We start from the raw sequence: 22,510 nt of genomic DNA on the forward strand, positions 1-22,510 counted from the left end.
ACTCCTTTTTTCAGGGACAAGGAAAGGGACCTGGTTGGTGTTCATCCAAGAGTCAGGGCCTTGTCCTAGCCAGTTTGGCTCAGTGGATAAAGTATTGGCCCTTGGATTGAAGGGTCCCGGGTTCGATTCAGGTCAAGGGCACGAACCTCGGTTGCAGGCTCCATCCCCGGCCCCAGGTCAGGTGTGCGTGCAACCAATCCCTGTGTCTCTCACATCGATGTTTCTGTCTCTCCTCCTCCCTTCCACTCTCTGTAAAAATCAATGGAAAAATATCCTTGGGTGAGGATTAAAAATAAGTTAATAAATTAAAATGTAAAAAAGTAACTAAATGAAAGAGTCAGGGCCTCGACCCTACTGTCCAGTCCTCTAGTCCAGGAGTCCTTCCTGCAGAAAGCAAGCCGGGGGCACTCTTAGGAACGACCACACCAGTTCTAGGTGCGGCTAGGGAGGCTGAAAGGCTGGGGAGGGAAGAGAACAGCAGTGTTTCAAGGGTAAGTGTGGATCTCTCCAAATCCTGTTCTCTGCCCAGGAAGATCCCCCTTTCCCACTGCGCCAGGCCTATGCGGCCCAACGAAGACCACGTCCCGAGCTACTTTCCCATCCCCCACGCTCAGGAAGATCCTCGGCAAGTCTAACTTCAGCAGCAGCCCCCACTTCCGGCCCCTGGGGCTGGGGCTGGAGGACTAGGGGGCGGGGCTTCAGCCGCGCACGCCCCCGTTCGCTCTCCGGGGCGGACTCAGCGGCGGAAGTGGTGCCGTCGCGAGATCCCCTTCCGCTCGGAGGCGCCGCCGGGGCCGTGGTGCTGACTCGGCTGGGGCCGAAGAGCCGGGCCGGTGGCTGACATGCAGCAGGTGGGTCCAGCAGAGGTCCCTGGGGCTGGGTAGTGCCGCCGGGTTGTGTCTTGCTAGAGGATCCCGCCTTCTTGCCCGGCGTCCGTTCTTGGTTCCGTCCGACCCTGCCCACACCCCCCCGCGTCCCAGGTTCCGCCCCCTTCCTCTGCTCGGCTTCCCTCGGTCCATCGCGGGGTCGGCGTCTCTGGCCCTCCTCGGCCCGCCCACTCGAGAGGGCCTGGAGAAGGCGGCCCGGGGCGCCCTCCAGACCCCCCCGGAGACTGTGAGGGAAGAGGCGAGGGGAACGGTATCTGGGGATTCAGGGCAGGAGTTGGATATGGGGAGGGGTCAGAGTTTCCTAAGGAGGAAAAGGTCTACGCGTTCCGGTAGGTCTGCGCCTGCCTGACATCCGGCCTCTCTCAACTTCCTTTGCAGTGACTTTCTGATTGACAAAAGAAGGGCCCTTTAAATGTCTTTCTCGAGTTCTTAGAGGTGCATAACCACAGGAACACTCATTCCTAACTGCATCATTGACAGCTGCCCTCCTCCCATTGTGGGGGTTCCTCCCCGCAGCAGCTCCGTGTTTTCTTCCTGCTGCTCTGGCGGTGCAAGTGCCGGCTCCCATTCTCTGCTCCAGCCCCTCGCTCCGTCACCGAGTCTGGACGGTCTCATCTACTCCCAGGGCTTCGGCGTTACACCACTTACCTACCCGCGACGCGCCCAGACCTGCAACTTAAGGGCAGCCCTCCCCGCAGCCCCAGACTTGGCCACCCCGCTTTCTGCCACTTTGGCAGCTGCACTTCAGCTGGAGCGCACCGCGATTGAAGGGCCTTTTCCCCTGCAGACTCATTCTTCCTCTGCCACACCCCATCCTAGCGGGGGGGAAAAACTTGGGCAACATCTTAGCGATTCCCACATCTAAGAGGAGACCTAGCCCAGCGAACTTCCTTCTTTTTCTGTTACCACTTTTGCTGGTGTGTTTCTCACCAGATGATTGCAGTGGCTTCCCAGCAACTTCCAATCCTGGCTGCCTGCACCCACTCTCCAAACTGTAACTCTTGTGATCCCTTTAAAACACAAGTCTCACAGTGTCACTACCTTGCTTACCACCCTTTGCTGGCTTCCCGTTACCTATGGGAAAGGCTGAGTTCCCAGCGCAGTTTGCAGGGCTCTCTCTGATCGGAGTCTCCTGTGGGCACCCTAAGGTGCAGTAACATGGCACTGCAGGCTGCACTTGCCCATACCTTGCTATTTCCTGTTTCTTTGTTTTTGCAGACACCAGCCCCTCTACATAGAAAGCCTCTTCTCTTATCTGCCAGGCTACCTTCTACTTGTCTGTCAAAGTGCTCTGCTCAGGTAGCTCCGCCCCTGGATCACCCTTCCCTCAGCCCCTAAGACTAGATACTCCTGCTCTATGTCCCTGCAGCACCCTGTCCATAATAGCATAGTGGTTGAGAATGCAAACTCCTGAATCAGGCTTCCTGGGGTCCTGATACTGTTTTGTGACCTTGATGAAGCGAGTGCCTCAGTTTTCTCATCTGTAAAATGGAGATAGTTATGTGCCTCACAGAATGGTTGGGAGGGTTAAATGAAATAATGTGCGTATAGGGCTTAAAACAGTGAGCCTACGCGTGCTCAATAGATGTTATCTATTATTGTTTATGTAAAAACAATATAGAGCAGTGGTTATGACTTTTAATTTCATAAGCTGCTTGAGGGCAGTTGGTGTGGCTTACTTACTCTGTCCCAGAGCCCAAAAGCCAAGACGTTAAATACTGTGGTGGAGGGCATGGGGGGCAGGAGCTGGATTTATCGAGTGAGGATTTCAGAGTGAAAAAGACCCAGACCTGATGTCTGTCTGCTCAATAAATGAACTTGGAAATGGATGTTACATGGCAAGCAGGAGTTCTAGAGAAATGTGCACAGAGCTCTGGGAACCCAAGGCAGAGAAAGGCCAAGGATGGTTTTGACAATTAATGAGGGGTGGTGGGGGAGGGGGTGGTGGTGGGAACTCTTGTGCTCAGAGAATGGAGAGCTGGGTCCTCTACACTGAGTTCTTGTGGGGGAGAGGATGCTGAGCGGGGCAGAAGGGCAGAGGCACCTCCTGCTGAGATTGGGGATTCCTTTCCTGGATTGGCCAAGCGAGGAAGAGCCCCTTGGGTTAGGAGCCTGCAGGCGCCTTGTCCTGGGGTGGTCCAGAGGCCTGGTACCAGGTATCTGGGGGCAAGCCCCCTGAGGTGGGCTCAGCCTGTGGGCAGGGTCTGTGCTTTAGACCAGAGGCTGGGCCTTTGCTCAGGTTGTTTTGCTTGCCTGGAATGCTCATCCTCCTTGCCTCCAGGAATAGATGCATAGATGCTTCAAGGCCTAGGTCAGATGGCTGCTGCTCCCTGTGGCTTTCCCAACCTCATGCGCTCGAGCCTGGGTCAGATGCTCCTCTTTCTGGAGCCCACAGTCCCTTTTTTGTTCCTTCTTCCCGAAAAGCGCTGATCACAGCGTAGCATTGTTTATTGTTTATCTGTCGGCCTCCCTTACCAGACCAGGAGCTGCTGAGTGTCCCCAGGGACCAGCCCCGTCTGGCACACTGTAGGCTCTAGCGTGTGTGAGCTGCATTAATTGGGGCTCTCTCACGCTTAGGCTTTTGCAGGTAAGACAAAAATCCTGTACACTTGACAGCTCATACTTGTTCTGTCGCGTGGCAGAGATTGTTGGCTCCATTTTATAGATGAGCAAGTTGAGACGTGGCAGGTAAGGGTAAGGTCACTCATGAAGGACTTAAGAACTACCTCCTAACTCCGGGTCCGTAGTTGTGTTCTCAGAGTCCTAGCCCCCAAAATAGCAGCCACATGATCGGGACAAGGGACAGGGAGGCCATCACATCTGATCAATTGTGTATCCCCATCGTGAACTTTTTCTGGCCGGGAAGTGACTGATCCTGGCTTCTGTCTCATCAGGGCTGGTGCTGGGAGGAGTCTGAGTGGCACCACCCCCACCCCTGCAGGGGACCTTCCCTTGAGTGGGCTGATGGGGACTGAGATCTTTCCCGGAAGATGACTGGCCCTTTCCAGACTGACCTCGAGGACTTGATCTCATTAGCCCCAGGTTTTATCCAACAGAAATAAGGTTTGGGGTAGGCCCTGACTCACCAGCCCCCGAGTAGGCCAGGGTCATAGAATCACGGAGCTGGGGGCATCCTGACATTTAACAGGGCCTGGCATGCCAGTGGAGGGGACAGGAGGGCTGAGTGGATCTCCGTTTGTTAGGGTTTTCCAGTAAACTGTTCCGTCAGAACCTCCGGGCTGGGGAGGGGAGGGGACAGTGATGACTATAGTTTCTGTTTTGGTTTGAGTCTTCCCTGTCCACTTCCCCAGAAGGAAGGGAGAAACGGGGCTCTGGCCTCGGCTTTGCAGTCTCATTTGTCACTGCCGCCATGTCCTCTCTTTGAACTCCTGCTTGTCCAGGAAACTTCCCAAACCCTCGGTGGGTGGGGCAGAGTAGGGGCCTGTCAGCCAACTGTCCCGAGGCTGCGGGCATGGGCCATCGAGCCTGGACTTACAGGAGAGCCTAATCCGTGCCATCCTGGGTCAGCTCCCTGAGCCAGAGCCCATCCTCCGACCCAGCAGTAACGATGGAGCCCTCCCTTTGGGCAGCAGTGCCATGTGCTGGGCCTGCCTGCACATGCCCGGCCCAGTGCCCCGCCTCTAGCCCTGTACCCACGGCCCCTAATGGTAGTAATAGCGGCTGTTAATGAGGCACCGGCACTTTGCATGTGTTATTTCTAATCCCTTTTAAGAGCTCTGTGATGTGGGTACTATATTGTCCTGTGCCCGTTATTTAGATGAGGAGACTGAGGTTCAGAGAGAGATGTGGTTAAGGGCCAGCCTAGTAAAAGACGGCCTGGGGTTTTTGACTCATGCCCTTTCCCCTGTTACAGGGTGGGCATTGCGGATCCACAGAGCAGTGAATTACTGGGCATGTACCGTGGCCGGACGGTGGGCCTGGGCCTCACGGGCTCCAGGAGAGATGGCTGTGTGTAAGGGGAATGCTGAGCCAGAGTCCCGAGATCTGGAAGCCTGGGGGAGAGGGACAGCTTTGCCTAGAACAGGGGTTCTCAACCTGTGGGTCGCGACCCCTTTGGCAGTCAAACGACCCTTTCACAGGGGTCGCCTAAGACCATCCTGCATATCAGATATTTACATGACGATTCATCACAGTAGCAGCATTACAGTTATGAAGTAGCAACGAAAATAATGTTATGGTTGGGTCACCACATGAGGAACTGTATTTAAAGGGCCAGAAGGTTGAGAACCACTGGCCTAGAAGGTGACATTTGAACTGTTCTCGTCAGTCAGAATTTTTCCCCAGTGGGAAGAGATCAGCCCAGAGTGAGAGGACAGGGGAGTAGAGGCACAGAAGGAAGACCAGCCGGCCATGCGGGGTCCTGGGAGCAGTTAGTGGTCAGGAAACTATTGGGGTAGCGCTGTTACCCCCCAAAGCAAGAGAGGGGGTAATGCTGGGGTCTTGCTCAGTCCTTCCTCCTTGACCTTTGCTCTCCAAGGAATTTAACTCACCTCTCCTTGCGAGTCCAGGCTCAGGGAAGGAGAGGGGAGCAGCCACGCTGCCTGAGGGGATCCAGGAGCCCAGTTCCCCTTGCCAGCTAGTGGAGGCGGTGTCTGGGCCCCGACTGGGCGGGACCCCAGCAGAGGGTGGAACCCAGCTCCGGGGAGGTGGTCTGGACTTGGCAGGGTGTGAATGTGCGCATGTGCTCCTGGAGGGAAGCCTGTAAATAGTCCTTCAACACATTCCCTCAGTACCTGCTATGAGCCCAGGACCATCACGCAGCCGTGGGCAGAGCCCTGGGAGACCCTGCTGTCATGAAGTTTGCATTCCAGTGGGAGAAGACAGGCCTAAACACCGACCGCTAAGCACATAGGTCTGGGGCGACAAGTGCCGTGGAGAGCTCAGGTTTTAACGAAGGCCTTTTGGGGTGATTTTATTCACTTCGCTATAGTGCAATACCCCCCCCCACCCCCCGCACACACACACCTGAAGGGCTTTGCCCGCTATGTGTTCCATCTCAGAGCACCTGCCTTAGATGTCAGCCCTAGGAGGTGGCAGTTGTTGCCTTTTTATTGTGGTAAAGTATATACTTATCATTTGAACCATTTTTAAGTGCACAGTTCTGTGGCATTCAGTACAGCAGGTCCTCAAATAAACGTTGTTTGGTCCAACATCCTTTCATTATAGCGCACAATGTTGCCGTAGGAACTTAACTCTTGTTTATATCAATTAGCCTGCAGTAAAAGTAGTCTCGTTATGCACAGTTTCCCTTAAAGTCACAGAACCTTTCGAGGATAAGTGAGGACGACTTACTGTATTTTATTGTTGCCTTTGTTTAATGCAGCTGAAGAAACCAAACCTCAGAGAGGTGATATTTGGCCCAGATCACACAGCTAGTTAAGGGCGGACCGAGATTTGAACCCAGATTTCAGAGTCCAGGTCTCCTTCCGGGATATCAGCTGCCTGCTGTTGTCTGCGGGGAGTCCTGGACCCCACCCAAGGCTCCCGCTGCCCTGGCAGTGCTAGTGGTTCCTGGGGGCCTGGGGCGGGGGGGTTGGGGTGAGGTGGGGTGAGGGCTTAGCTTTCCACCTTGCTCAGAGACCTGATTTGCCTCTTCCTCCCCACCCCTCTTTCCCTTCCAACCTAGGGTGATAAAACCCCCAGTTTCCTCCCTCCCTCCTTCCCACTTCTCCCTAAGCCTTAGCAGCTCAGCTTCTGCAAACACAGGATGAGTGTCAAGCCTGCAGCCAACTCAGGCGGACTCCTTCACGCCACACGTGCTGTTCCGCTCCTGGCACCTCGGAAGGCGATTGGGAGGGGCCCGTGACAGCAGGCGGTGGGGCTGGGAGGGAGGTGCTGCTCCCAGGGGCCTGGGTGGCAGCCCTGCTGGCTCCAGCCTCACAGCACTCATGCCTGCCTTCCCCCCATCAGGAGGTGGGCCTGGTGGCCGGGAGGCCAAGCCTATCTCTTCTGCTGGCCCTGCCACCTCCCACCCTCCAGGGCCCGGGGCCAGAGCACAGGTGCTTTGGGGACTTGAAGGGCAGGTCCAGGCCAAGGTGGTTCTCACCTCTCGGGCTGACAGGTGGTCTGAGGGAGCCAAAGGCCTTTTGACATCATCTGAGTGAGTGTGCCAAGGCGGTGCCTCAGGGGTGACCCCAGAGTTTGTAGAAAGTCTGACCGCGAAGGCTCTCTGTGGCCACCTTCTGGGGCGGGACCCATAACAGTCCTCTTTTTATGTTTTATATAGGAAGGTTCCAAGTAGGGATTTACTTACTTATTTTAGTTTCTCTTGCTTAAAAAAAGGGAGGTTTTAAGAAAACTACGGACCTTTTTCCTTGGTGAGAAGGTCTTGCCCGCAGTTACCCGGGATTAGTGGCGGCCCCAGACTGGGGCTCGGGCCCTATCCTGACCAGAGCCCGTTCTGTTACAAGCTCTCACTTTCGTGGACTCTGAGCTGCTTTCACGGGGGAGGGAGATAATAGAAACTCTCCCTCCGACTCTGGGCAGCCGCCCCCACCCTTGCTTCAGACCCCTCGTGTTTGGCTTCCGCACACCCTTGCGTCTGCAGCTCCAGGCTCCCCAACACCTCTGCTCCCAGCCCTCATCTGCGTCTCTCGCTTCATCGGGGATGTCTGGATGTGTGTGTCAGTGCTGTTGCCACTCTGAGCGCTTCTCACACCCAAGCTGCTGCCACCCAGGTCCTGTCCCCAGGGAGGGAAGGAGGGAGAAAGCCAGGGGAAAAGACAGACAGACAGACACAGGAGCAGCCTGGCAGTGGGGAAGCCATAGTGCCCTGAAGTGAGACAGGGAAGAGGGAGAGACAGGCAAGGTGCAGGCGGATAGAGAAGACAAGGACAGAAACAGGAGAAAACTAGAGAAAGGGGAGGAGAGAAAGACTCATAGATGGGAGAGAGACGGGAGGAAGACGGGGGGGGGGGGGGGGCGACAGCATATGGGCGCGGAGAGGGGGCACAAAGACACTTAGAAAGCAAAGATAGACGGAAGGGGCGAGGTGGAGACGGGTCTGACAGGAGACGGGAGGGCTATTAGAGACAAGGAAATGTCACCGCCTGGAGCTGCGGCCCTGCCACGGTGAGGGATGCGCTGAGCGTGCCGTCTGGCACCAGGGCCTGCTGATAGATGCTGTGGGTCCCCTGCCAGCGCCTGTCACATCCCTCCTCTGTCTCCTTCCAGAGCTGCGCTCAGCTTTCCTTCAGTACCCTCCAGAGGAGCTTGTTATGGGGACCCCAAGAGTGTGGTATTGGGGGGCGGCCTTGGGCTGGTGCCTCTGCTGGGAGCCGTCATCGGGGCTTGCGCAAGAGGCCGGGATGGGTGAGCTGGCTTGCTCAGAACCTCCTGCCGGCCACAAGCTGGGCGCTTGTTTTGGACCCCGTAGATTGAGGGGACTGGCAGGTAGTAGATCCAGCAAACGTTTAGAGGAAACAGCAAATCAGGAGGAAGGCTGCTGAGCACTTGCCTTCCCAGGCCAGAGACAAACATCCAGGGCTCCCCTTCCACTGGCCCCCAAACCTGCCCCCTGGTGCTGCCCAGTGAGAAGACTCTGGGAGACTGAGCAAGTCCTAGAACAGCAGTTCTCAACCTGTGGGTCACGACCCCTTCACAGGGGTCACCTAAGACCATCGGAAAACACATATATAATTACATATTGTTTTGTGATTCATCACTATGCTTTAATTATGTTCAATTTGTAACAGTGAAATTGGGGGTCACCACAACATGAGGAACTGTATTAAAGGGTCGCGGCATTAGGAAGGTTGAGAACCACTGTCCTAGAAGCTCAGGCCCCACTCGCTGAGTCAGCACCTCTCTGGCTCCAGAGTCTAGACCAGGGGTGGGCAAACTACGGCCCGCGGCCCGGATCAATAAAACTAAAAAAAAAAAAAAAAAAAGACCGTATCCTTTTATGTAATGACTAGGGGCCCGGTGCACGAAATTCATGCACTGAGTGTGTGTGTGTGTGGGGGGGGCGGGGGGGAGTGTCCCTCAGCCCAGCCTGCCCCCTCTCACATACTGGGAGCCCTCAGGTGTTGACCCCCATCACCCTCCAATCGCAGGATCGGCCCCTTGCCCAGGCCTGACGCCTCTGACAGAGGTGTCAGGCTTGGACAGGGGACCCTCATTTCCCCCCATCACTGGTTCTGCCCCCAGCCCAGGCCTGATGCCTCTGGCCCAGGAATCATGCCTGGGCAGGGGACCCCCATCTCCCTCTGATCGCTTGCTCCACCCCCCCGCCCAAGCCTGACGCCTCTGGCCCAGGCATCAGGCCTGGGCAAGGGGACCATCATATCCCCCCAATCCCCGGCTCCGCCCCCCGCCCAGGCCTGATGCCTCGGCCAGAGGAGTTGACCCTCATCACCCTCCGATCACCAATCACCGGATCGGCCCCTTGACCAGGCCTGAGGCCTCCGGCAGAGTGTCAGGCCTGGGCAGGGGACCCCCAGCTCCCCGCTGTTGCAGGCTCCACCCCTGCCCAGGCCTAACACCTCTGGCTGAGGCGTCCGGCCCGGGCAGTGGGGACCCGCAGCTGCAGCGGCCCGCGATCGTGGGCTTCGCTTTAGGCCCAGGCAAGGGGCCCCTAGCTCCTGGGACTGCCAGCTTCAACTGACCGTGCCCAGCTCCCATCGCTGGCTCCACCCCTACTTCCTGCTATCACTGGCCAGGGCGGCAAAGGCACCTGATTCTCCGATCATGGCTGGGAGGCAGCCCCCCAGGGCCGCCTTTGCCCTGCCCCCCAGCTCTTAGCTCCCCCCTGGGTTTCCGATCACTGTCAGTGGCAGGGGGCTTCTTCCTGCTTTCCCTTTCGCCTCCCTGCATTGTGCCTACGTATGCAAATTAACCACCATCTTGTTGGCAGTTAACTGCCAATCTTAGTTGGCAGTTAATTTGCATATAGCCCTGATTAGCCAATGAAAAGGGTAGCTTCGTACGCCAATTACCATTTTTCTCTTTTATTAGTATAGATGTTTACTTTGAATTTATATTAGTTCACACAAACACTCCATTCACGCTTTTGTTCCGGCCCTCCGGTCCAGTTTAAGAACCCATTGTGGCCCTCGAGTCAAAAAGTTTGCCCACCCCTGGTCTAGACGGAGCCTTTTCTCCCCCACCCAGGAGACTGGCCTCTGAGGTCCCTTGCAGTGCATTGGGAGCAGAGATCTTAGGCCTGGGGGCTGGCTGGGGATGCCCGGGGAGGGAGTGCCTGGGGCCCCTTCTGTCTCTGGAGTTCATAAGAATGTCAGCCGCCTAGTTGTGCCGGCAGTGAAGGGAGGGTACGTCCATCCACCCTCTGAGCTGGGCGGTCTTATCTGTAGACTGGGAAGAGCCTCCTTCCTGCCCTGGGTGGGCATGGTCACGGCTACAGTGTTCTACGGGCAGTGGAGCTCTTGGGTAGTGGCTGGCTCTTCTTCTCTAGGGTTTGCCCTGGTCCTCTCTGCTGCGTAGCATGTTGCTGAGGGCCAGGGGCCCCTCTGGGTCACCCACTTATGCAATAGTCAATCACTAAGCACCTACTAGGTGCCAGGCACTGCGCTGGGCTCTAGGAGACCGCAGTGACCACGTGGGGGAAAGGCCCTGCACCCATGGGGTTTGCGGAACAATAAAGAAGACCTCTCGGGTGGCGATGAGTCCACTGAGGACTTACATACTTCATACTGTGACGGGGAGAGGGGGCTCCGAGGAGAGGGCTTCCGACCTGACGGTGGGAAGGGCTGGGAAGGACGTCCCACACGGCAGCGGGAGGGAGCGAGGCCCACGGCCCCGTAGGCCCGGTGAAGGGACCCGAAGAAGGCCGGGGTGGCAGCGGTGAGACGGGGAGGACTTCTGAGAGGAGCATGGCAGAGCCTCACCCGCGGGGCCTGGACTGCAGGGCCCGTGAGGAGGGTGCTGTTCCCCTGGGACCGGGGGGAGCCCCACTGTTGGAGGGCCGCAGGCTGGGAATGGCAGGTCTGATGGATGATTTGAAGGCTTTCTCTGGCTGCTGTGGAGAAGGGGTTGTTGCCAGGTGAGAGAGGCAGCCTGGGGACGCCCATTCGGAGCAAGTTGTAGTGTCCAGTTGAGAGACACGGTGGTGGGGCCTCAGGTGGGGATGGTGGGTGGAGCAGAAGGGACAGCCATGTCCTCCGGCCACACCCCAGAGCCCTGGGAGACTCTGCTCCAGGAAGTCCCTCCCAGTGGCCACGGGTTAGGGGGTGGGAGGGTAGGGCTGGCTACTGGGAGGGAATGTGGCTTTGTGCTTGGAAAACAAAGAACAGAGCTTGGGCCCTCTTCTCCTGGGGGTGGGGGTGGGGCAGGCCGGAGGGGCGGCTGTTGACACCAGAGGCTGAACCTTGGGCTGGGCTGGAGCTGGCTACTTCCCCAGACACCAGGGAGGACCCCAGAGGCCTCAAGGGTGAACCTGCCACCACCCCACCCCACCCCCGGGCTTTGCAGGGGGTGGGAGGAAGGAAGAGACAGTGAGAGGGGTGATCAAACCTGGAAGCCCGGCTGCTGGGAGGGGTTTGGGCGGAGAGGGCCCTGGCCTGGGGGTGGGAGGGTGTGTGTCAGAGGTTGGGGGAGTGAGTGGGGCGCCTGGGGCTGTGTGTGAAGGATGAAGGAGATTAACGGTACCCCCAGGACCCTAAGAGGCTTGGCTTGCCCTCTTCCCCGCAGCCCTGCCGCTGAGACCCACCCTCCCTGCCTGGAGGCGGGCCCACCAGGATGAACAAACTGCCGGGGGATTTGCCCTGTGACTTGGAGCGCAGCCTGCCAGCCCTGGCCTCCCTCAGCTCCTCTCTGTCCCACAAGCAGAGCCTCTCCTCGCACTTCCTCCTGCCACCCCCTGAGAAGCGCCAGGCCATCTCTGATGTCCGCCGCACCTTCTGTCTCTTTGTCACCTTCGACCTGCTCTTCATCTCCCTGCTCTGGATCATCGAGCTGAACGTGAGTGGGCTGGAGGCTGGGGGCGCAAGCTGTGCTGGGGGGCGCCTGGGCCTCGGTTCTCCGCCGGCCGTATGGGAGGGCTGACGTCCAGGTAAAGTGAAGAATGGGAAGAACAGCTGTTCTCACCTTCCAGAGAGGAAATTGGGGCTCAGAGGGGTGGAGCCATTGTCTCAGGTCCCTCAGCAAGCGTGGAGGACGGATTTGAACCTCCCGATTTCTACAAAGAAGGAGAGACCCCAACATTAAAACCTGTCTTCTTTCTGCCCTACATTGCTTCCTGCCTTCATTCATTCATTCAGCAAACATTTCCCGAGCCATTACTGTGTTCCAGGCACTGTGTTAAAAGCAGAGGGTACAGTGGGGAGCAAACCAGTGAAAGCTCCCAGGCTCAGTGACTCCCAGCGCTCCCTCCCCAGTTTGGACACTCCAGCATCCTCCAGTTCGGCCCCTGAGGGTTGGGTGAGATGCTACCAGCAGCCTGGAGACAAAGCTGCCTCTCAGGGTAGGGTCCACACCCCGCCCCTGGCGCTGCGTGGCCGGCTGGCGGTGGGGCCTGATCTCTAGGCGCTGGCAGGGCAGAGCAGCACCTGACCGCAGAGGCAGGAGCGGTGGGAGCGGGGCCTCCCGGGCTCGGTCTTGTCCCAGCTCCTCCTCCGTGTTAACTGTGGCCTCGGCCAGGGACGCAGCCTCTCTGAGCCGCCCCTCCTGTCCTCGTAAAGTGAGGGGTCTGGACGGCAGACGCCCTTCCTCCGGGTCTCAAGCTCGGGCGACAGGAAAGGGTGGACTGTGTTGATAGCAGCGAGGCGTTTGGAGAAGGGGCTGGTTGGAGGGTGAAGAGGGTGAGTTTGACTCCGGGCACGTGGAGCTGGAGGGCAGCCAGGGCTCGGAGGGGACCGTCCTTTGCGCACAGAGATGCGCTGGCACCTTTGTCTCGATGGAGCCACAGCCACGCGGACCATGGGGGCCTCTTCCTGGTGAAAAGCTGAGGCCCGGCACGGGTCAGGGAGGTCAAAGAGCTCCCAAGGTCTTGGCGTTCTTCCTTTCGAAGGTCCCAGCCCACATCAGAGCAAGCACCGCGCTTCACCACATCCTGTCCTCGCCAGGAGAGCGGGAACGTATCCTGGTGATTTTACTCCCGACAGTCTCTGGCTGTATGGGCGGTAATAGCCCGGCGGCCATTAGGCCTGTGTGGGAATTCCTGCAAAGCGAGGACACCTACCCTCCCAGTTGTGTTCAAATGTAATGAAAACTTTTAGGATGCTGGGTTTAGCAGTTAGTGGAGTTAACAAAATGTTTCACCTGGGAGACACTTCAAGTTTTATTAATTTTCAATTTTGTAGTTTTATTTTCATATTTTGGCACGTGTGTCCTTTTAGTTTCCTAACAGACTGTGTGTGGCCCAGTGGCTGCAAGGGCCCAGCAGGGTCAGACGGTCTTGCTGCCAGCGACTGGGACTCCGGCACTGGGACTCAGCCCCCCTGAGTCCAGACGCAGTTGGTGCAGGCAGGCGCCCTGGCAGAGGGAGTTCTCTGTAAAGAGAAAGGTGGCTGCCCAGCTGGGGTGGCTCAGTGGCTGAGTGTCGACCTATGAACCAGGAGGTCATGGTCCGATTCCAAGTCTGAAACAGGCCCGGGTTGTGGGCTCAGTCCCTAGTGTGGGGCGTGCAGGAGGCAACCGATCAATGATTCTCTCTCATCATTGCTGTTTCTATCTCTTTCTCCTTCTCCCTTCCTCTCTGAAATCAATAAAAATATATTTTAAAAAGAGAGAGAGAGAAGGTGGAGGACAGAGCTTGAGGGATAGCAACTGTTTGGGGTGAGAGGGGCTGTGGAGCCCAAGAGGCATTGTGGACCACTGTTCGCGAGAAGAAGACCACCGACTCCAATTAGGTCTAAAATAGCAAGCGAGGATTTATTGAAACTGGCCAGTGACTGCCTCGGACCTCTCCACGCAGGGAGCGAGCCCGAACAGCAGCAGCAGCCTTGGGGTCAAGCCAGCTTTTATTTGCACAAACCACAAATATCCATCATAACTGTTACAATGCTCTACAAGCCACAAACATCCTTTTACAATACTCTATTCAGGGTTCTCACGCACAGGTGTGCTGACCAGGAACTTCCAGGGCCATGCATGGCCACCCATCCTTAGCCATAACCTTGGTCTTGTCAATTCTCAGAACTCGGAACAGGTCACCTCAACCTTTGCTAAGTCTAAAATTTCCCCCCTGCTACTTTAAGTTTGCTTTAAGCCTAGTGCACTACAGAGGGAGCAGATGAGGAGAAAGAGGAGGGCAGGGCCTGGGTGGGGTGGGGTGTCATGCCAGGCACAGAGATCAGGGTGGTCTTGAGGTAGAGGCACGTGGTGGTGGTATGCGGGGTGGGGAGGTTTCTAACATCAGTGGGGGGTGGGGGAGGGGGACTGTCCAGACTGCTGACTCCCTGTCTCAGCACCAGAGTCACCAGGAAGCTTATAAAGGTTCCAGATGTTCTGCTCACCCTAAGATTCAGACTCAGTGGTCTGAACATCTGTATCTTTAACCAGCCTCCCGCCCCCAAACTCAGACCACCTGCCAGAGATTAGAAGCCCCGGTCTCGGGGGGGGGGGGGGGGGCCTTCCTCCTCAGGCTGCAGCCTGGCTCCGGCGTCTGTCCAGGCCCCCCCTCTCCCTAGCCAAGGTCTCAGGCTCCCCTTGAAAGTGTGTGGGTGGCTGGGGCAGGGACAGGGGCGAGGACAAGTCTGCTCTCCACGCCATCCTCTCCAGCAGCGTGATGGATTTTGCCCATTAAGCACAAACCTAATCAATTGATTTGCCACCTGGGGCTCCGTCTGACACCACTGCCCACCCCCGCCCCCATCACCCCAGATGGATGGTTGACTGGGAAGATGGAGCAGCGACGTGGTGGGAGGGAGATGAAATTATGTGCGGCAGGCTCTAAGCAGTCCTACCTGCCGGCCAGTCCCCCTACCAGCATAGGGCCCAGGGCCTCCCTTGCATGGCCCCAGGCCTCCACAGGTACCCCTGCCGGGTGGTGTGCCCACGTTCACCATTGCTTGAGCCCTGCTTACCTGTGCTGCCTGGATCCTTAGAGGGAGGGTACTAGTGCTGGGGTCCCAGGCCTCTGCCTGAGCTCCCTTGGTGCTTTGGGGACCCCCAGGGGTGGTGGCTTAGCGTCTACAGCCTCCCTTGCAGGTTCCACCCTTCCTCTCTCTCCTCCCTGTTCTGGGAGGGGAGGGGCAGCCCTGGGACTGGGTTCTGCCTGTAGAGCTGTGCATATCTTCCTCTTCCAGACCAACACAGGTATTCGGAAGAACCTGGAGCAGGAGATCATCCACTACAACTTTAAAACTTCCTTCTTTGACATCTTTGTGAGTGACTGAGACCCTGGGAGCAGAGAGGGAGCAGGGACAGGACTCTGGCTAGACTCTTCTTACTGCGGCACATTCTGACCTGAGCAGGGAGACTTGGCTCCCACCCTCAGGGAGTCCTCAGTCTTTAAAAGGGTTCCTAAGTGAGTCCCCACCTGCAGAGCCCCCGTGGGGGGGAGGGGCAGCCAAGACTCGGGTCCAAGAAGGTCACATCCAAGTTGTCCCCTAAGAAGCACTGGCTCAGCTGTTCTCTCCCAAGGTGTGCACCCCCATCTGGAGGGAGCCTGGGGTGCTGGGCTGGAGGGAGGGGAGCCTTCAGCAGGGGTAGGGGCACTGGCTTGCCTGTGATGGCTTCCCCACCCCCCACCCCCAGGTCCTGGCCTTCTTCCGCTTCTCGGGACTGCTGCTGGGCTACGCGGTGCTGCGGCTCCGGCACTGGTGGGTGATTGCGGTAAGACGCCACTTTCCCGGCAGCTCGGGGCCCTGGTGGGGCTGGTGCAGGGGAGCAGGTGGAGGAGGACTCACCCCCAGCCTCTGTTTTCTCTCTTTCCTTCCTCCCTTCCGCTGGACAGGTCACCACGCTGGTGTCCAGTGCCTTCCTCATTGTCAAGGTCATCCTCTCTGAGGTCAGTGGCTCAGGGTCCGGCTGGTCTGGTGGGCATCTGGCCTGAGGGATGGGCTTCTCCTAAGAAGGGGCCATTTCTCTGATTTTGGGTATCTGAGTTGGGGTGAGGGGGTAACCTCTCCTTTGATATTCCAAGAAATTGTCTATTTTAAAAATATATATTTATTGATTTTAGAGAGAGAGGAAGGGAGAGAAATAAAGAGATAGAAAAATTGATGAGTGAGAAACATCAATCAGCTACCTCCTGCACGCCCCCTACTGGGGATCAAGCCCACAGCCTGGGCATGTGCCCTGACCAGGAATCGAACCGGTGACCTCTTGGTACATGGGTCAATGCTCAATCACTGAGCCACACTGGCCAGGCCCCAAGGAACCATCTTCACTGGCTTTACCCCATGCCCCCTCACAGGCCCAAGAAAGGAAGTTCTTCCTCCAGCCTAACCTCAGTCTATCCTGCTGTAGAATTCATTCATTCATCTCAGAGCATGTGCCACAGAGGGTCCCCAAGCAGCTGGTTCCAGGGGTGGGGGATGTGCCAGAGTGGGCAGTCCCAGGAAGGGCCCTGCTCTGGGATACGGTGACCCCTGCCATGGAGCTCAGCCCCCTCTCTCCACAGCTGCTCACCAAAGGGGCGTTCGGCTACCTGCTCCCCATCGTGTCCTTTGTCCTTGCCTGGCTGGAGACCTGGTTCCTTGACTTCAAGGTCCTCCCCCAGGAGGCGGAGGAGGAGCGATGTGAGTGGCAGGGGTAAGGGAGGCAGCGGGTCACGCCAGCCCCCAGAGAGGAGAGTTCCAGGCCTCAGAGCTGGTTCTGGGCTATCTTGCCGCCCTGAGTGGCTCCCAGGAGTCTAAGCGTGAGCCCGGGCAGGGGGACCAGGCTGCTGGCCTGTCGCTGGTGTGGGACCATGGCTGCCGTGTCTGCTCTCCCAGGGTACCTCGCTGCCCAGGCCGCCGTCGCCCGAGGACCCCTACTCTTCTCCGGAGCCCTCTCCGAGGGCCAGTTCTATTCACCCCCAGAATCCTTTGCAGGTGAGGGCTGGTGGGTGGGGAACTGCCTTCCGGGAGGGGCTTTGTGAGGAGTGGGGTAGGCTGGGGCTGCTCCTTCTATTCCTTGTATGGTCTCCCTGGGGAAAGCCAGCATCCCTCTCCCACACAGCTCCATCCACCCCCACATCCTGCGTTTGTGCCTGAACCCCGCCACCTCCCCTCACTCTCCCCACCTCTCCATTGTCATCTGTGCTTTCCCCCGCAGGGTCTGACAATGAATCAGATGAAGAAGCTGTCGGGAGGAGAAGCTTCTCCGCCCAGGTGTTTGGCTGCCACCCGCCCTCCCTTTGGATGGGCCCCCCCCAGAGGGCCAGTCTGGGCTCCCCGGGTGGGCAGGGGCTTCCCAGCAGAGGGTAGACCTCAGCAGCTTGAATGCCAGTCCGCGCCCCTTTGAGTGTCAACCCCATGGCGTCAGGCCCACTGGTCCGCCTCGTGCCCGGGCACCGTGGGGAGCAGCCGTAGCCACAGCCCCTGGCCCCAGAGCCCCCCCAGGGCCGGGGAGACCGGCGCACACCCATGTCCGGCGGGGTCAGGCTTCCAGGAGAGGTGTGTGGAGGGTCTAGGGAAAGAACCAGCCACGAGCAAAGTGGGGTACAGGCCCCGGCTGACCCCTTCTGCCTCCCGTCCCCGACCAGGAGCGGGAGTACATCCACCAGGGGAAGGAGGCCATGGCTGTGGTGGACCAGATCTTGGCCCAGGAGGAGAACTGGAAGTTCGAGAAGAACAATGTAAGAAACCTGTCTCCCACCTGCCCTGCCCACATGTGTGGGGAGATTTCTCTCCCTTTTCTGAGGCCTGAGAAATAAGCCCAAGGATGACACAGGTGGAGCCCTATCCCTGCCCCAGGAGAGGGGCCTGGGCTGGGGGTGGCCTCTTGCCAGGAGGTCAGGCTGGACTGTATGTGTCCAAGCCCTCTCCCCCCTACTACCCCTCCCCCCTACCCTCCCCACCCCCATCCTCCTCTCCCTGGGCTCAGCTTTGAAGGGGAAGCCAGGCTTGTGTCTGGTATTCTGTTTAACGATCAAACAATATTACCTAAAAAGATGGCGGAGAGCTTGGAACACGGGAAACATCCCCGTCCCTGTCTCTGGCCAGTGCCTCTGGCAGCCCTTATGGGCCTGGAGACACGGTTCTTCGTGGTCACGGCCTCAGCTCTGCTCCTGTCTTTTGACTTAATATCAACAGCTTTTCTCTCCTTGTTGCCGGACATTGTCAGAACCACCGTTTTTCTAACGGCTGCTCGAGGATCCCCAGACTCCAGGAATTTTCTGCCCTGAGCTGTTAAGAACCTCAAATACCTGTCACCCATTCCTGAGCCACCCCCCTGCCCCCCTTCTGTCCCTCCCGCAGGAATATGGGGACACTGTGTACACCATCGAGATTCCCTTTCATGGCAAGACGTTCATCCTGAAGGTGTGTGAGGGAATGGGGTGTTCTGGCGGGTCCTGAGCCTCTGGACTCCAGGTGGGGCTGAGGGGCCCGCCGGCAGACTTCTCGCCACCAAGAGGGAAGGGCTGGGGTGCCCGAGCACAGCTGGCACCACCCAGCCCTCTGCCCGCCCTGCCTAGACCTTCCTGCCCTGCCCTGCGGAGCTGGTGTACCAGGAGGTGATCCTGCAGCCCGAGAGGATGGTGCTGTGGAACAAGACGGTGACCGCCTGCCAGGTGAGCGGGTCGGGGCAGAGGCCAAGGACACGGCGGGGCAGGGCACGGCATGGCCAGCTACCCAGGCGCCCTGGGTCACGCCGTTGAACTGCTCTGTGCCTCAGGTTCCCCTTCTGTGAAGTGGGGTGATGGCAACAGTGTTTCCCGGAGAGGGTTGGGAAAGCGGAGGGCGCCTGGCCCAGGCCCCAGGAATGGGAATGGCTGTTGGTAAAGGGACCTGAGCCTGGAGCAGGTGGGGCTGGAGTCTCCTGGGGTGGGCCGCACCTCATGTCCCCCAACACCCGCAGATCCTGCATCGGGTGGAAGACAACACCCTCGTTTCCTATGACGTGTCCGCGGGGGCCGCGGGCGGGGTGGTCTCCCCTAGGTGAGTAGCCACCACGGCCCTCCTCGCAGGCAGGCCTCCTGCCCCTGCATGTTGGGCGTGGCACCCCCTGACCTAACCCTCCCTCCCCCAGGGACTTTGTGAATGTCCGACGCATAGAGCGGCGCAGAGACAAATACCTGTCTTCGGGCATCGCCACCACCCACTGCGCCAAGCCCCCCACCCACAAATACGTCAGGTGAGCCTTGCCTTGCCCAGGGTCATCCCAGCCAGCCCCTCCCAGGCCGCTGTGAGGACAGGCGGGACAGTGTGTACGGCTGGGGACTCTCTGCTGCTGAGGTCGCCTTCCTGTCCCCTGTCCCACTGGGCTTGGTCCTCCCGGCCCCTAATCCGGCCGATCCACTGCTCTGTGCTGGCGGCTAGGGGAGTGATGACTGGACCATGCCACCCACTCTGGGCAGCTCCAGGGCCAGACTGGGACAGGGCCTGCCCCAGGCCACCAAGCAGGAGGTTCGAGTCCCCTTTCCCCGTCCTCGCCCCATCCGATAGCCTTTCTCCTGAGCGCTCGGAAGTCCGCCAGCGGAAGAGGAGTGGCGCGGTGCCCGCAGCCAGTTCCAGGCGCCCCACGGTTCTCCGTCTGTCTAATCCTAGACTCCAGAGCCTCAGGCGGCCTCTGCCCAGATCCCTGCTTCCCCTTCCTTCCTGGGCTCGCAGAGAGCACGGTTGTTTGGGTATCAGACTGGGGCTCTGGTCTCAGCACGACCCAGACTTGCTGGGTGACAGGCAAGCTTGTTTCCTCTTGGGGTGCCAACGTCCTTATCTATGGAGTGGGCTTAAGCGTGCTCAGTGGAGCTGTGGGCAGATTAAATGGGGTGAGATGTGAATACAGCCCAGGCCCTGACCATCTCCTGAGAGGGTACCTCCTCCTGGAAGCCACCAGCACCCCTCTGCTCCCTGAATTGGGCAGGGATGAGAAGTGCCCGCCCGGCCACCCCTCACAGCTAGAGCTGACCTAGGGTGACCGGACAGTGGTGAGGGCTGGGCGGTGGGGAGCGCCTGGGTGTGCAGACCTGGCAGTGCGGTAGGAGCCTCACAAGGGGGTGGGGGTGGGAAGCCGTGGGCTCTGGCCCTGCTCTGGCCCTGCTCCCACGGGGTAGCAGTTGCTGGACCGGCAGATCCCTTCCCTCTTCCGCCCACCTCCAGGGTGGGCCAGGAATGGAGGGGGCGAGTCCGGGGCCTGGCCTGGCTCCCGAGTCCCCAGTGGTGCCTCTCCCCTCAGGGGCGAGAATGGTCCTGGCGGCTTCATCGTGCTCAAGTCGGCTAGCAACCCCCGAGTCTGCACCTTCATCTGGATCCTTAACACAGATCTCAAGGTGAGGGGCTGGGCTGCAGGCAGCTCCGTGCAGTGGGGCTCTCTGTGTGATCTCGGGGCTCCCCTCCTCTCCACCTCCTTTCTTACTCTTAGATTTGGTGACAGGGCCCCAGATCTTGCTGCCCTCAGTAGCTGGCAGGCCTGTGCCTCTCGTTTCTTACCTCTGGCTCCTGAGGCCCTGAGGAGGGGTGGCTGGCTGCCAGCCTAGCCCCTCCCAGGTCTGTTTGGCTGGCTGGTGCCAAGGCCTGGGCACAGGATGTTCTTCCTGCCAAGGGTGAGGGGGCGAGGGTGGCCTCGGTGGCATTCCAGAGCTGCACCTGCATTCTGGTCCAGAGCACTCCCTGCTGGTGCCCTCATTGAGGGAGGAGCCCTGCTGAGAGCTAATCCCCACCTTCCCCTCCCCTCCCCTCCCCTCCCCAGGGCCGCCTGCCCCGGTACCTCATCCACCAGAGCCTCGCAGCCACCATGTTTGAATTTGCCTTTCACCTGCGGCAGCGCATCGGAGAGCTGGGGGCCCGGGCGTAACCGTGCCCCCTCGCCACCCTGCGGGCCAGGGTTCGGTCGCTACAGCCTCCAGAGCCAGAGAGGGGGCCGGCAGGGCTGCCCACAGAGGACCTGGCCTCAGGAGGACGAAGCAGTTCCCTCCCATGGCACCCCCTGACCCCAGGCCTCGCTGTGCCTGAGCCACGGCCGGGAGCAGGGTGTGGGGTCAGCACCTAGACTCCGGGCTCTGCCACCAGGGCAAGTGGAGTCTGTCCTGCTGATGTTTACATGGCGCCCCCGCCCAGCCCAGGGCAGGGTCTGGAGTGGGAGCCTCAGACTTGGTGGGTGAGGGCCAGGGCCCTGGGCAGGATGGAGCCAGAGCGGCCTTGTCACCGGTTCCGGTGCAGGAGCCCCGTCATCTGCCTGCTCTCATCACGGTTTGGGGATCAATTAAAGGGTCTGGGACCTCTTTCCACATGTACTTGTGGGGGAGTGGGCGGCAGGTGGGGATGGTGGGTGCTGTCAGTGAACCCCTGCCTCTCCCAGGGTCTCTCCCTCCGCCCAGGGCCTCCTTGGGGACCTTTGTATTTTGAGCCAATTAAAGATATGAACTCACAGGCTGGTTGAGTGTCAACCTATGAACCAGGAGGTCACAGTTCAATTCCCGTCAGGGCACATGCCCTGGTTGCGAGCTCAGTCCCCAGTGTGGGGCGTGCTTGAGGCAGCCAATCAATGATTCTCTCCTCCCTTCCTCTCTGAAATCAATAAAAATATATATTTTAAAAAAATAATAAAACTATGAACTCAAAAGAGAAAAAAGCAAGCCCTCCAGCTGGCCATATGAGGGAGGGAGGGTAGCACTGCAGATGGGGAAGGAGCGAGCCACCACCGTGCCAGACACATGGCACATTCTCTCACCCCCTGGAGCCAGAGGGACTCAGTGCCTGGACTCCCCCCCCCCCCCCCCCCCATACGCACACACTTTCCTGAATGGCTCAACTGGGCAGATGACAGGGCAGAGAAAAATGCCCCACCCACCCCTGCCAGGCTTCCTGTGAGGAAGGTCAAGTTAAGGTCTCCAGTCCAGGACTGGGGAGGAGGTAGGAGAGACCCAGCAGGCCCATAGCAGGCCCTGGCTGTTTCTGGGGTCCCATGACCAGCAGGGGCCTGGAGGAGGGGTCTGGGCTTCCTGGTCACTGAGGCACCTCTGGGGTCTCTGCTCCATCTGTACGTACCCCCTGGGCCCGGCCACACTCACAAGAGTCAGATCCCAGGCGAGGGCCAGGGTGCTGCCCTCCTCCCTCCCTGCCTGCAGGCTCCCAAAGGAGCCAACTTGCTTAGAGCCCGGAGCCCATCTCAGTCCTGGCTGTGTGTGGCCCTGGGCAGATCTGCGTCAGGGCCTCCGTTTCCTACTTTGTAAGCATGAGACTATCATGTCATAGGGCTATTGTCAGATTAAAGTACCAAGCGCAGGTATAGTGCCTCAGTCATCAAGAGTACGCAGTCCTGCCCCAGGTGGTGCCAGCTGTCCCCACGGGTCCTCATCTCGGCTCCTGTCACTGCCTCTTCCGGTGCTTTGTCCACATTCCTCCTCCCTCTCCTATCCCCCCACCCCCGCCCCTGCCCATCACCTTGTGTGCCAGCTCACAGCCCAGCAGCCATCCTGCCATCCTGCTCCCCGTGACCAGACCGAGGCCCAGGCCCTGCCCAGGGGACACGGTGGAGCTGGCAGGCCCCAGAGCTCTGGTCAGGCTGTTGTAACCAGAAGGTGAGGGGAGATGAAGCCCAGAAAGCTCCATTGTCAC

At 58.9% G+C, this 22,510-nt stretch overlaps 1 protein-coding gene across 1 annotated transcript; it reads left to right on the plus strand.

The window, feature by feature from the left end:
- The first annotated feature begins 712 nt into the window (after positions 1–712).
- On the plus strand, positions 713–21,322 carry STARD3 (StAR related lipid transfer domain containing 3). The gene is made up of 15 exons (XM_059670897.1): positions 713–851; positions 11,556–11,825; positions 15,113–15,190; positions 15,564–15,641; positions 15,763–15,816; positions 16,432–16,549; positions 16,745–16,843; positions 17,067–17,122; positions 17,497–17,589; positions 18,212–18,274; positions 18,430–18,525; positions 18,813–18,892; positions 18,984–19,088; positions 20,130–20,223; positions 20,643–21,322. Exons 2-15 carry the CDS (start codon positions 11,604–11,606, stop codon positions 20,745–20,747), a joined length of 1,341 nt encoding a protein of 446 aa, XP_059526880.1. The 5' UTR covers positions 713–851; positions 11,556–11,603; the 3' UTR covers positions 20,748–21,322.
- Positions 21,323–22,510: the final 1,188 nt, after the last annotated feature.

Source organism: Myotis daubentonii, chromosome 16 (genome assembly GCF_963259705.1).
Source record: "Myotis daubentonii chromosome 16, mMyoDau2.1, whole genome shotgun sequence".
Lineage (NCBI taxonomy): Eukaryota > Metazoa > Chordata > Mammalia > Chiroptera > Vespertilionidae > Myotis > Myotis daubentonii.

Excerpts from the sequence above, each read along its gene's own strand:
- STARD3 (XM_059670897.1), top strand. The coding sequence starts at position 11,604 with ATGAACAAACTGCCGGGGGATTTGCCCTGTGACTTGGAGCGCAGCCTG. Across the intron at positions 17,123-17,496 it reads GGAGAAGCTTCTCCGCCCAG|GAGCGGGAGTACATCCACCA; the intron begins GTGTTTGGCTGC and ends GTCCCCGACCAG. Across the intron at positions 20,224-20,642 it reads TCCTTAACACAGATCTCAAG|GGCCGCCTGCCCCGGTACCT; the intron begins GTGAGGGGCTGG and ends TCCCCTCCCCAG.